Here is a 14,978-nt window from a genome sequence, read left to right on the forward strand (position 1 = left end):
GCACCGGGCCTCACTGGTGAGCACCACACCACCCCTGGGAGCAGAGGGCTTCAAAGAGCAGTGAGAGGCTTCAAAGACCTGGACAGCGTGGGACTTGCTCAGGAGGAGACGCACGCTCCTCCAAGGGGACTCCAGGCAACGCGGGGGAGCAGAGATGGACAGAGCAGCCCCTCCGGAGGCTGTGTGGAAGATGGACACACTGAGGGGACGAAGGAACAGAGGGAGGCAGGAAGGGACGGGAAGGGTGGGCAGAAGAGGGGCAGAAGTGGGCGGGTGGCACAGGGTGCGGGAGGCTCCCCCGGGGGTGCAGAGTCGCGGGGGTCACCGCACTCGTTCCCCCAGCGAGGCCGGGGGCGGAGCGGGGGCCGGCCCGCGTCCCGGCGGTGCCGGGCGCGCAGGACCCGCGGCTGCGGGCGCAGGTGGCGCCGCTCGGCCCGGCACGAGCCGCTGCCGGGCCGGGGGGAGCGCGACGCTCGCCCCCCGCGCCCGCGGAGCCCAGCGAGCCGCGGCTGCGCTGCGGGGCCGGGCGCGCTCCGTTTGTTTGTTGCTCCTTCGGCGCTGGCCATGTCTTGGGGGGCCGAGGAGGAGGAGAAGAAGGAGGAGGGCGGGGAGGGGGAGGGGACTCGGGCTTGGGAGACGGCGGCTCCTCTGCCTCTCTTATTGCCGCTGAGTTGCGCTCCTCTTCCTCAGGCTGCGAGCAGGAGCCGCCCGGGCGCTTCCCTTTCGCGGCCAGTCCGGAGTCCCGGGCTCGCTCCCGCCGGGGCAGGTGAGTGCGAGCACCGGGCGCCGCCGCGGGCTGCCTGTACCGGACCGGGCAGCGGCGGCCCCGCGGGCAGGCGGACGGGCCGAGCCGAACCGAGCCGAACCGCTGAGGAGCGTGAGGGGGGCGGGCAGGGATGCACTTCGCCAAACTCCCGCGCCCGGCTCGTCCACGCTCACCGCCGCTCTCTCTTCCCTGTCTCCTCTCTGCAGAGCAGCGGAGCCCCGGACCCCTCCCTGGCAGAGCACTCCCGAGGTGCCGGCAGCCCTAGGATTTTTTTTTTTTTTGTCTGTCTTGTTTGTGTGTTTTTTTTTTTCCCTCGTTTTCATTTGGCTTTCTAGTCCCGCTGGGAATGGTAGGGGCAGTGGCGCCTGGAGAAGGAACAAGTGTGGGGAGAGGGAGACGGAGCTAAATGACAGGATGCGGGCGACTTGAGGCGCAAAACGAGAAGCCAGCGTCGCTCTGCCACGGGGACTGCCCTTGCGGACCGTGCTTTCTGCTCTCGACTCCGGCTGGAGGATTTAAGACCTAGGAAGAGTTGTGTGTGGAGGGCATTTTTTTTTTCCTCCTTTCCCTGCGCTCGGAAGACACGATGGACTGGGGACTTCTCCTGCACTGTGCAGCCCTCACCTTCACCCTCGTCAGGGCTCTGCGAAGCGGTAAGTGTCATGGGGCTCGTCGGGTCTCAGCGTGGCCGAGGGGGTGCAGCGCTGGGGCTGCGGGGCTCCGAGAGCGCAGGGCGGGCAATGGGGCAGGGGGCAGGACAATGGGGCAAGACAGACAATGGGGCAGGACGGACAATGGGACCGACCCCAGCCCGCACCCCAGTCCGGCTGCGGACAACTTTCTGCCCGAGTGCCGCCCGCCCCGACGTTGTCTCTTGACTCGCTTTTCCGCTCTTTGGGGCTGCTGTGCAAAGCAGTCTTCTCGCTCTCGCAAGATTAGGATAGTAGCCAATTATCTTAATAATGTTTCCTCCCATAGGCAATTAAATAAGTCTCGCCTCCGAAATCTGAACCATAATGAACACTTTAAGGGAAAGGCTTTTCCTCTCCCTCTTTTTTTTTTTTCCCTCCCAATTCAGAGGATTCAGAGTATCATGCACTTTACCAGTCATGCGTGTAGCTGCGGGCAGCGTTCAGCCGGAGACCTCCCTAGCCTACCCCTTCCCAAAGTGTGCGGCTTCCGTGCAACTTGCACAGTGCCAAGGGAGAAGCGGAGTCTCTGTGCGAGGGCTCAAGTCTCCCTCCTAATAGTCAAATCCCATAGCACATGACTGATCTAGCTAGTTTACTATCAGGCAGCACTCGAAAACACAACTAATTAAAAGCTACGCGCTCCTCCTTTCCCGAACACCGCCAGGGCACCAGGGATATTTCACTGCATGATGCATTTTTAAAGAAGGTCTAACTGTGAGACTGCCTGTCGTTTAGCCCTCGTTCCCGAAAGAGCTCATGCGAGTTCTTTTTTCCCGACAAAGCATGAACAATTATTATTAACTAATTGTCAAATATTTACTTTTGCCTGACTGGGTTTTCAATCAAAGTAATTAAAAGAAGAGAGCACCCTCCGCTTGCGCTGGTATATTGTTTTAATAAGGGACCGCAAGTGGAGCGCCTTGGAAGAGAGCACATTAAAATCGCGTGTTTTATGGTGGAAGTTAATCTCTTGCCCAATGTGTTTTGAGGAAGCAGCGTGATTTGCTAGGGACGAGCCGCCTCCTCCGGTGATGGGGCGCAGGAGCGGAGGCGGTGCCACGGCGGACTGGGGTGGCTGGAGAGCCGCCCCGAGCCCCTCTGAGCCCTCCTGAGCCCCCCCGGGTCCCAGATGCGGGGGTGGCAGAGCCCAGCGCTGCTGCTGGCTCCGCACTGCTCCGAGCTTGGGAGGGAGGGGAACCCCGCGCTCTTCCCGGTCATTTCCTCCCCCCGTAGACATAGGAGCAGTAGAGGAGCAGGGCGGGTCGCTGGGCACTGCCTTGAACGGGGAGTGTGGTGGCCCTCCTGGAGTCACCGAGGCCATTAACCTCCACTGTAACCTACCAGACCTACTAATACCACCCTCACCTACAGCCAGGACTGGTGTCTGCTAAATTAATTCATTAACCTCATTTAGGACTAATGGTCCAAAGTCATTAGAAACTGCTCTTCTTAATCAAGTGTGAGGGAGATTGCACAGAGCCAGCAAGTCTAGCAGACCGCATTATCTTATTACACTGTCACTTTCCCAGAAGTAACAGATTAAGGAGCGCTGGTGGTAGCGAGTCCACCCCAGCGCCCGCTGAAGTGACTCCGTCAAGTGACTAGAAGCAGCGCTGCTTTATTTCAGGCATTTAACAAATGCCAGACTCTGCCATGTTGTTTGCAGGGCTGGAGTGGACTTAATGAGCCAGGATCCCTTCCCGAGCGTGCTCACCCAGGGAGGAAAAGGCAAGGTCCTCGCGAGCCCCAGCCAGGCGGATTAGGAAGATCACCAGTGACAGCTTTTGAGCTTTGAGCTGCAGTGCCTTTTGTTCTGGTCAGAGGAAAACAGCCCAGTTTACAAAGGCAAAGAGGAAATAAATAATAAGATAACAATTCCCAGCAACATGCTTAGCAATATCTGCTGTTTTTAACCAGACAGCAGAATACTTGTCATCCCCTTGTCTTCTAATTCATAGCAAATAACCCCTGTTCAGGTGTGCAGCTTTATGCGTTTTTTATGCATACTTCCTCATTCACTTCCATTTGACCTGGTTTTCCTACAATAAAATTATCTACATTTATAAATGCATATGGAAAGCAAGGAATACCATTTTGCTTCCATACAGAATGTATTAGACACAGCATTGCAGCCTGTGCATACAGTTATTGGGATATGATGGTATATAGGCTTGCTTTTTAGGGCAGACATTCTTCCTGTCTGTAGTTTACTATCATATTTTATTGCTGAAAATTAAACTCTCAATGTGTGAGGAAAGTTTCTCCCTGAAGATCTATAGAAAGAAATCCATAGCAGTAAAAAAGTGATAACACAAACCTGCACTGGACCATGAAGTGAGTGATCATGCAGGTTAGATTCCTCGCCTCTTTTTATTTTCCCAATAAACCTTAAAATACAACCCCGACAACACTGGCCAGAGAAGCAAGAGGCAGCATACCAAATTTCACACTCCCACTTGGTGATTCTGGAAACTTTTCCAACTATTTTGCTATTAGCAAAAAAACCTTTGTTTTTGTTGGGAGGAGGGAGGGACAGAGGGAAGAGGAAAGGATGTTGTTCTGCTCCATTACTTTGATGCAGTCTCCAAGCATGAACAAACTTCCTTGAAGGAATAAATAGTGGATGATTTCTGCTTCACTAAAACCACTTTGTTCTCTGCTAGCCTGGGTTTGAAGAACACAGATAGTTTCGACCTGCCTAGATTTATGGACTGATAAAACAAAAGGAGGGTCTGCTGCAAACGAGCAGGGTTCCGTGCAGACAATCCTAGCGGGCAGTGACACAGACCAGGCTTATCACAGGCTGGGCAGGGGGTCAGGCCGCATCCTTTCAGCTCCCTACCCCCAACACACTTTGCTTAAAACTAAGATTATAGTTTTGGGAGACAATTGAGACCGAGACACCCTTCTGAGCTGCTAACACTGTTGCGAGCAGGCAACCCTGCACTGTTCGCCCAGGGGAGCTTTTTAAAGAGGTGCTGTTCAGAAGTGGGGTATCTCATGTTACCCACATGGGGATTTAGTGTCAGGCACCAAGAGGTAGATCTTCTCTTGCAGAATAGTGTGATGGTGTGGCAAAGAAGCCTGGGTGCTAGAGATGTAAGAATGCAGAAGAAAAGTTTGCAAAACGGTGCCATTGCCGCCTCGCTCCCCGCTGCTGCGGAGAGCGGCTGCGTGGCGGCACCTGAGACCCGCGTGCGCTTCCCTTGCAGACAAATGCGGCGACACCATCAAAATCCTGAGCCCCGGGTACCTCACGTCTCCAGGCTACCCACAGTCCTACCACCCCAGCCAGAAGTGTGAGTGGCTGATCCAGGCCCCTGAGCCCTACCAGCGCATCATGATCAACTTCAACCCGCACTTCGACCTCGAGGACCGCGACTGCAAGTGAGTGAGCGCGGGCGCGGGCGCGGCGCGCTGCGGAGCGCGGCGGCGCCACCTGGCGGAGCGCGGCGGCGCCGCGTCCTGGACGGGGGCGGGGGAGAAGGCGAAAAATATCAAATCCCGGTAACTTTTTGCTCCCTCTGAAGCACCTTTGCACTCGGTTTGCGTTCCGGATGTGCTTGTTTGACAGTTTGCCTTCTTAACTAAGCCTGGAGCTTTTGAAACCAAAACCACTCCCCTTCCTTTTGCACCCCACAGCTGAGCAGCCTGTGGGCAATTTGTAAACCACCAGCTTCTCTTCGTGGGGAGTAAGCCTGACATTTGCTCCGGCCCATTAAGGGACATTGGCCTGCAGCTCTGGCTGCATATTTCCCCCTTTCTCCCATTGCAGCTGATTTATAGTTGGTAACTCCTTGTTCCCTTCCCTCCTCCACTCTACTCTGCTGCTCTGGGCAGGGGATAAGGACAACCAAGGGACATGCTCTACTCCCAGACACTTGCTCTCCTGTTGACTGCCTATTTCCAACAGTGGGAAAGGGAGTCAAAACTTCCCAGCAGCTGCTCTCCACTCTTCCCCAAATCCATGATTGGAAACCATGTAGTTTGCACACGGCAGTGCACAGTCAGATCATCCCCCTCTTCTGCATACCCTCTATAATCAGCCGGCTTGTTTCATGAAGAAAGTATTTTAATGATTCTTCTTTTAAATAGAAATTGCTTGAGTATCACGAGTTTTCTACCCCCTTTAAACAAGTGCAAGAAGGAGCCATTGTTCATTGATGCTGCCAGTCCCAAGGTCTTCTCTGCATGACAAAAAGAGATTAAACTCAATAGTCATTTATGCCTATAAATGCCTGACATTTCATGGGAGTATTCAGTATTTTACAGGATTTGGTCCTATAAAATTGATGGTCAGCTTCATCAGGAATGGTTGTAGCAGATGATGAGGATTGGAGGGCTGCAGCTAGAGAAAGAGAGCGATTGCACTCGAGCATTTAATTCCTACCATGCTCATCTTTGTTCCTATTTTTGAATAAATTAATTCATAGATCATAAATATTGATTTCCCTTACAATGAAATTCTTTAATGGTGGAGTGTGATGCCTACTTGCTATTTTGTTGTTTTTATAATCTCTTGTGTATCAGCATCTCAGTACCACAGTCGAGTGATAATGTAGGAAAACCCTACACTCATAAAACTAAACTGGCTCTTTGTGAAAATGAGTTTTTACTGCGATGTTGTAGCTGTGGCTCATATTCACACCACATGTTCACAGGCTGACTTCCTATTCCTTAATTTTTTATTTATTGCATTTGGGAAATGATTCACTTGCCTGTGCCTTCTTGATATAGTTTTTGTTTTCTTTCTGCAGGACAGTGCTAATGCTTAGAAGCGTTTGCATCTCCCTCTCCCTTTGTCTGTTCGGTAGAGATTATGAAATGAAATCAAGCATATTTAAGTGTCGACCCATTTTTGTCCCTTGCTAGCATACATGCTTTGCAAGGCTGCAAACCCAACACATTCTTTGACAGCGGTTAAGTGGTGTACAGCATACAATTATTTACAGAACAAGCAATCTTTGTGGCACAGGGCTGTACTAAACAATGCTACAGTGAGCCAAACGGGGTGCAGGGAAGGGGTTGCCTCCCTCTGGTTGTCCCTCCTGTCTCGATATTCATTGCCCACTCTCACCCTGCAGTATTTCTTCCTTTGAGAGGGGGCCTGCTGCCATAAGGGGATGGCGGTAGGTGGAAGGAAGTCTCCAGACAGGGCTGTTTGCATTGTCTTTGTGTGCGTGATCGTGATGACTTTACTATTGTTTGGTCTATGCTGAAATGCAAATCTTCTAGGCTATTATGAATTACTCAGCTGCTACTTCACTTATATTTAAAATTGCTCTTTCTAACTTGAGAAGCATTGTTTTGGTGCCAAAAACCTTTGGACCAGAATAATAGAAAATGATTTCAGCGACAGGAATTTGTCAACAAACTCTGTGGTTTGAAATTTCACTGTCTACTTAGGAAATTCACATTCCTTGTACCAAATATTGGGTACAGTGGGAGACTAACACAGTAAAGCATACCACACTGTTTGTTTGTTTGGTTTGCAGTACTAAGAACATTTTGATTTCCTAATATACTTAGTTTTATTACCAGTTCTGTATGCAATCTAGAAATGTTCGGTTTAGGTTGCACTCTAGCTCATTGAAAGGTTTAGCACTGGACATTAATATAGACGTTAAATATGAAATGCAGATAGAAAATGAGAGATATGGGAATACATGTCTGGGAACAAATACTGCCCTGTACAATTATTGTGGACTAGAAGAGAAGATTAGCTTTTTGGCCTAGCTCCCAAAATCCTTTTTCTAACAAGAGTTGCTATTCTTTGCATCCTATACCTTAATTAGCACCAAAAAGACTTTACAAAGGTTCTCTTCTTGTATGGTAGTGCCAACTGGAAAACCAAGAAACTTTGCCTAGCTTTCATGTATATATGGGATTAGATGTATTGAAATGTAAAACTGCTAAAAATGTAAGGAAAATCCAAAGTAGCAAGTATAAGTATTAGCTCTCCTGAAGCTGCACTCAGTCTCTGTGTATATTAAGATTTCTTATCAAAAATATGCCATTGATTTATTTACTTATTATGCTGTGCTTTAGATGATAAATATTTGTCAAGTGACTTCTAATAAATTTCACATGCGTATGATTTTCTGATGATCAAAAACATTGGAGTTGCTTTAAATTTCAAGCAAACGTGAAAATTCCTGTTTCTCTGGAGAAATTCCAAGGGACTCAGCTTTCACACTTTTGAAGAATAAAGATATCCAAATAATTAAAATTACGTTCACACAAGCTGGGTGCATCTAATGGAAAATGTTCTAGCCAGAACAACTGAACCAGCATAATGGAAATACTGGGTCTCAGCAGAAAGTATACAGTTATGTCAACCACAGATTGTTATCAAGGACATTAATACATAATGAAAAATATATTCTCTCTTTTAAATTTAATGAGGGTTATGCCTCTTCTTGAGGAGGCAAAGAAACAGAAATTAGGCTTGCATTTTAAGAGCAAAGTAATTTCTATTTGCTATTTTGCCTTTTCTCAAGCAAGCCCAAATAACAACCATGCATTTTTGAGGGAAGGACATGGTTAAAATGAAGAGAAGAGACAAAACATGTGGCTACATATGACTTAAAATGCTCCACTATCTGTTGCACGTGGTAAATGCTTTTCAGCACTTAGCGCAAGCTGTACAAGTCTCGTGTTGCTGAAGTATCCTACTGTGTAAATGTAGCCATCTTGAATCTTGTAAAACTTTATACCTAGATAATAAACAAGAATGTCACTGATACAGTACTTTGAATTTATGGAACTCTTCCGGTTTCCCAGCAATGCACACTATCAGCATGATAATTTATAATGGTTTGTGACAAATGTTGCTGAGCAAAGAGGTGTGTGGTTACATTCAGATCAGATGTCATTATCTAGGGAGCAATAAAAATTTCACAGACACTAGGTTAAAAACATTAGGAAAATGAATGTGAAGCTTCAGAAGAAAAGGGCTTAAGAAAGGTGGAGGGTTTGGTAGAGAAAGCCCAATAGTGGTTTCCTTACTGACAAATTATTGACTTTGTTGCCAGACTTAACTGTATTGTTTTACAAGGTTTCGTAGATACAGCACACATTGCAGTTGTTTTATTGGCCATCATTTATCGATGAAGAGAGTAAATATCATCCTTGCTCAACAATTATAGAGTATACACACATTGATGTCAAATTACTTTGAATAGAAAAATTTCCCATTTTGGAAATATTTGAATTGCAGAAGGAAAGATCATAGATAATTATTCTCTATATTGTGTTTAACAAAGATTAGTTAATCCCTGGTAATGAGTGATTAATGAGATCAATTCTGTATACAAAGTGAAGTCAATTGTATCATGCAGAGCAAATAATACCCAGGTTTGTTTATAGAGAATGATACAGCTCCTCCATATCCTTGAGTCTGGAAGGAAATATTAGGTATCCAGACACACCAAGCAAAACTGTAGCCACAAGCAAATTCTGTAGACCTTAATGATGCTAGAAATTCATCCTTCTATTTTATTTCTAAACAACGTCAATGGATTTATGCTGCAGATCTGTAGGTATAAGAAAGTAAGGCTGGTAAAATACCTAGGAAGTAGGCAAGTCGCAGCTCATCCTTTCTTTTGTTCTTGCAAAGTTTAAGCTTTATTTACATTTGTCTAAATCCTGGTTTCTCGTCGTCTTTCGCACAGCAAGCCCTGCTGTGTGCAGGCTCTGGGCTTTGTGTGTCTTCACACGGAATTTGCAAGCACTGGGTTCAGCTCGCTGGAGTTGGAGGAAGCCAGGGTGGCCCCAGCGGCAGCGCGGGGCCTGCACATCCCCTAGCCACAAAGCCGGAGCAGAACCATGCGTGGCGGAAATCCCTGGGCTGCCCGGCAGTGCCGCCCAACCCTTTGAACTCCTAATGGCTGCACAAATTAGAGATGCTTTCGAGCTATAGCTGCTTTGGGGCAGCCCAAAGGGGCAGCTAGAGCCTGGCTTGGCTCTACCAGCCCTGAGCTGCTCCCACAGACTGCGAAGGCTTCTCAGGAGCAAGGCAAGGCCTGGGCATGCAGCATCCCTGCTGCTGCGAAAAGCAATGGGCTTTTGCCCTCCACTTGCACAGAAGCACAGCACTTGCTCTTTACAGCTCTGAAGAAAGCCAGAACAGGCCCGGTTAAGACTGTTTTATAGCTGTATCTATCGTTTTGATGGCAAGTCTCAATCAGAGCTTCCTAATCCCCTCTCCCTCAGCTGGGATTGAGATCACAGGCAGTTGGGTGAAAGCAGCAAAAAACCATGAGCAAAGCTGCAGAGCTGGTGAAGGAATAGGTTAATTCACCACTGGCAGATGCAAGGAGAGGCAGGAAGCATCTTTGACTAGGATGAAACTCAGAATAAAGCTCCAAAGGAGCTTTCAAGCAGAAATATGGCTGTATAAGCCTGGTCTGGCTCTTCTGGGCACGCGTGTTGGCTTTTCAGTCATTTGTTGTTAAGAAACATGTAGTTCAGAAATATTTGGAGAGAGCCATTGCAGTGGAATTGGGGGATATTGTAATATCTCTTTGCTTCCGGGTGAGCTCCTAGAGCATTTCTCTACTTAATATTAAGCGTTCGAAAGTGTTTCTCGGGGAATGTAGTCTTAAACTCCAGACAGTCCTGTTGTGTTGGTGACCCCAGCTATTTGATACTCTGGCCGTAGGAAGTGGTGCCGAGGAGCAGAGTGAGCCCAGGGCCTGCTCAGGATCAGGGAGGTAAAGATTCTTTTCACAGTAGACAAGGAGCGTATCTACAGACAGAGCTGTTGCCTTCTGCACGCACACACACTCTCACACTCACGTACAAATAATACTTTTCCTTAGCTTAAAGGCTTTGGTTCATAAAATTATACACAAGTGTTTGCTCTCTGCGGCAGGATTCAATGGGTATTTGCAAGCGCATATCAGATGCAAGTATCTAAAGATAGTTCTGTCATTTTATTGTCCTTTAGAGACTAAATAAGACTTGAAGGAAGTTGAAAATGGTATTGTTTTTGTGATTACACAGTGTCATAAACAGACTTTGGATGTTTATCCAAGCAGCTAACTCTTGTGAAAGTCTCTATTGTCAAACTGCTCCACAGCTTTTTCTTTGGGAGCAATGGTTTGACTTGGAGTTTTCTCAGGAGAAGGTATCAGGGAAGCGATGACCAAACTGGTCATAGCTAGACGGTCTACACTCTCCCACACTAAGGACTGAAGAGTTTGGTGCAGGACCTTTTTTCCGTCCTATGTATGTAGGTATATTTCCTGCCGCTGGAGCGCTTTAATCTGGATTTGTTTCTCTGTACACTACTGCATTAAAATTATACCACTAATCATATCAGTATAAATGCAGGTGTTTACAATAATCTAGACAGTTAAGTGAACCGTGAGGAAAATTCAATCTTGAGGGGCTACAACCAGATGCCTTTCAGGTAGTAAAAAAAAAAAAAAAAAAAAAAGAGGGTGAAATACAGGTTCCCACGGGCCTAATCCTTCACCGGATAAGTGGGCACAGGTAAACAAGTTCAGATCAGAGGGCTGTATCCTTTCCAGTCTGTAACCCAGGGTCTTTGGCATTAGCCCCAGGAAACCCAGTATGTTTTCAGTGGATCCCACCCTGCCCATTCTCCCCCCTACCCCATGCTAACGTAATTAAAGCAAAAACCTATGTGTTACTGAAAATTAGTTTCTTAATTATAGCTTGTTGCAAGCTGCAACATTTGATCATAACTTGGTAATTATGATACAGAGACTTGTATATAGTTGATGTAAAACCAACTTCATTTATTTTCTTTTGTAGTTTTTCCAAAGAATGAAATTATGCCTGAAAACAGGACACATGCACTCACATGTGTATGTCAAAACTTACATATCATGCTCAGCAATTTGGATATTAGGCACATGTGTCCTATTCGTGAATCTAAGTCTGTACATATGTACCCATACTTATGCTTATAGTATTGATTTGTTAGTTTATGTAGAAGTTCCTAAAGTAAATCTACTCATTAACATGCTAATACCCATCTTAAGGCTGATAATTAGGTATAAAGAGAACAAGAGATAGGATTAGTGTTCAGCTCATGTTCCAAATGCCTCTTAATTGGGTGTTTGTAATCAATCCTGATTGCAAGAGGCAGTGGTTTGGCAGTATAAAGAATGAAAACGGCTTAGCCCTACTATTTTCCTGTTAGTTGACTTGGCTGTAGTATTTAGGTCAGGATCCAGTGTCAAACAAGGTCATTCTTGTCAGGTATGGCGATCCTTTATAAAATACATGCAAATCTTTTCTAATGGTATTTTTTGAGTTAAAAATTCTCTCAAACTGGTGACTTATTTTTATGCAGAATCTTATGAACTGCTTTCAAGTGAGCCACAGAACAGACTTTGTTCCCCTAGCCTCCATCCACCACTGACTTCTGAAATCAGGTCTGAGTTCACTATGGGTCTTTCATTGCACTGACCTTGGCACTTTTCTCACCAAGCCACAGTTTTCCATCACAAAGCCACACAACTGGGTATAATGATTATTTCTTTATCCAAGTAACCAAACAATTTTTTAAATGGGGTGATAGATTTCCCTCTCATGCTGTGGGAAGCAAGCACCTGGTCATTTCCAAATAGAGTTTTAATGAACTTCCTGGAGGAGATTTGAGAGAAGTTTAATAAGTCACCTGACAACTTTTGGGGAGCATAGGTCATTTGCTTTTCTGTAGGAATTCACAAAAATGTGAGAATAATCCTTACCCCACACACCAACTCCTAAACCTCCATAAAGGAAATTGTTTTTCATGGATAATACCCAAGGTTTTGAAAAACATAACCTCAAAAAAAATCAAATTTATGGTTGTTTCTCCCCCATAAGAAGCCAGAAGCTACCGCAAAGCTCTGTGAGCCACAAAGCTTGTTGTGAACTGTGTGAGATTTATAATAATTCATTTAAACAGAAAAGGATTGTGCATATTTAGACTCATCTTTCATGTTAATAGCATTACAAATATTTTACGTAATGCTATAAAATGAAGAATCCGGATGTCTCAAAAGGACCATTGAGAAAAATACATGCATGTATAGAAGGGGCACCCATCTGACGTGGTGATCTCTTCCAGAAGAAACTTTGTGCATCACAGCCCTACAATAACTAGCTTTTGTGCAGGAGGAGCGGGGCTGGGTACCCGCTGCCTTCCAGGCTGCCAGGGAGCCTGTGTGGTAACAGCCCCCGGTTAAACGCAGACGCAGCAGGCGGGCACTGCTGGGGAGACGGGGCTCATCCCTGCCAGCACCACGGCCCCGCTGCAGAGCCGTGCGGCGCCCCGCTCCATGCGCCAGCCCCACTGCTCCGCGCACTGGAAAACAAGATACAGCTACTCCTTCTTCTTTTTATTTTCCTGCCTTTTTTTTTAAAGCACTTCTTTTAAATTCCAAGTTGAGAATCTGGGGAAAAAGAGAGGTCTGTTCACACCCATGCGATTACCCTGGCTCAAGTTTTGAGAAAGGCTTTCTTGCAGCCAAGCTTTTGCTCATCTTATTCACATAAACAGTCCCCTTGAAGTCAATTAAAACAACACATTCGCTTGTGTGGGGCTAACAGTGCTTGAAAGCTAGGACGTGCGTTTATGACACTATACAAATTAGTAGTTACTTTTTGTAACAATGGATTTCAGATGCTTGCAGACTAATTCACAGTGTGCTAGAAAATTCAACCTCAATTATTTTTGTCCCATCAGTTCATAAATCACCATCAATAACGTTTCATTTCTTTTCCAGTATCTTAGTTCATAACAGTAAAGGTTTAGGACAAATTGCAAACCACGTGGGTTAGAATTAAAGTTAGTGTCATTGTAGGATGTTGTGCCAATCTGTCATTAAGACAGACAACTTCTACCAACTTTCTTCTGATGTATTCATGTGTAACAAGGGAAGCAGATCAGCAATTTCGAAAAGCTTTAGCTTGATCACCATGCAGAAATGTAGGCTGTGCTTCCTATTTCCATAGCGATCACTCCACTTTGCCAGATGTAAAATGGGAGGTTTATATCCCTCCTGCTAAAATACCTTTTTAGAGGAAATCCTAGGCTGTCGCTGTGTTTCAGCAGCTTTAGTTAAATCTGGAAAAATATGCAAAGGTAGCTCTTAAATAAAAGGTTTTCTTTTCTTTTTTTTTCCCACTCTGTTTCACAGTCATCTCCATAATTTGTTTTGGAGACAGAGGCCTATGATGTATTAACATGGCAGGCATATGTTCCGATTGCTGATTGCTTTCTGACATTCCCAGAAGACCCCTGAGACTTCATGTCACAATTCTATAAACTTTATCTATTTGTATATTCATATCTGGGCTCAAATCCAAAATTCCTGTATGTGCATTTGCAGCAGACAATTTAGGTTCATCTCCTTGTATTTCAGATGGCAACCAGTTAAAACAGATATGCACTTAAGCCACTCTGTACAGCTTTACATTATGCTAATACTTTTCAAAAGTTTTCTGTTTGGTGTTAAACAGCACATGCATTATGCAATGTAGGCATATAATGTAGATATAGGAATATACTAAGCTGGGAAGCAAGTGAAGGTGGCTCCCCTGGTGTCGTTAGTGATGTAGTTTAAGCAACATAAAATACTATAGGCATATCGTATTATGTTCCTTACTGGTTTACATATTTATTTATCCTCCACTGTTATGCCACATGATGACCTTCACATTGTCTTCTTTACCCCATTTCTCCAACATCATTTCCAGCTTCTTATTACTTTTGAACCGTGTAGCTAACAGTACCCAAGTTGGGTTTCATTCTTCCCATCCTAAGATTAAATTATTCAGGAAACCAGTGCTCTTCAGTTTTTCCACTCAAATAGTTTTCCCCCAACCAAACTTAAACTTACTACCAACAGCCAGTTTCACATTTCCTAAGCAATCAGCCTTCCTCTACTGCCTGTTACATTTTTACCTTTTTTTTTTTTTTGCTTATGTTATTAACTCTACTTATATGTTCCTTGAAACCTGAATCTTTGTCTTCCAAAGCCTTGTCTTCATGCAGTTTTTTGTATGATTTAACTCTTTCCATTAGGGGCTTGATTGTGTATAGTTCAAACAATTCAGCAACCATAGGGGTTATATTTATTCTTGTGTAAAGATGCCTTATGTCAGTGCTTTTGTAGAAATAAACCTTGCTAGTGTCAGCAGTTTGTAGTATGGGCTGTACTGCTTTATCTATAATGGTTTCTAAACTGGTATAGTTAAAGTGACCATAAAAAATGTATAGACTTCTGTGTTGTATAACCAGTCACAAATGTTGTAGAGGCTTTGGATAGTGTATTAGCTCATTTTATTAGCAAAAATTAATGACATAACCTTACTGCTTGCAAGTAATTGCTTGCATATGTACATATAAATACAAAAATACAAATATATATTTATTTATATATGCACACATAGCCTATTTCTCTTCATCAGGGAGGAATTACTGACATGTCCACTTTCTCCTAGTTTTAGTCTTCAAACAAAAGCTTAGGTAAAGTACCTAAGCAAAGCAGTTCCTC

At 45.2% G+C, this 14,978-nt stretch overlaps 1 protein-coding gene across 4 annotated transcripts in view; it reads left to right on the forward strand.

Moving 5' to 3' along the window:
- The first annotated feature begins 941 nt into the window (after window positions 1-941).
- The window catches only part of NRP1 (neuropilin 1), a 107,066-nt gene continuing 93,029 nt past the window's right edge, over window positions 942-14,978 (forward strand). For 2 of the 4 annotated variants that reach the window (XM_088533952.1, XM_088533954.1), the window contains exons 1-2: window positions 942-1,419; window positions 4,671-4,845. In XM_088533952.1, the coding sequence (XP_088390078.1) occupies window positions 1,353-1,419; window positions 4,671-4,845 (242 nt within the window). In that variant the 5' untranslated portion in view covers window positions 942-1,352. The remainder of the gene's footprint in view (window positions 1,420-4,670; window positions 4,846-14,978) is intronic. The other 2 variants (XM_088533953.1, XM_088533955.1) reach the window with 1 other exon arrangement.

Source organism: Tinamus guttatus, unplaced genomic scaffold, assembly GCF_059628265.1.
Source record: "Tinamus guttatus ecotype Peru unplaced genomic scaffold, ASM5962826v1 Tinamus_guttatus_pri_ptg000530l, whole genome shotgun sequence".
NCBI classification, from domain to species: Eukaryota; Metazoa; Chordata; class Aves; order Tinamiformes; family Tinamidae; genus Tinamus; species Tinamus guttatus.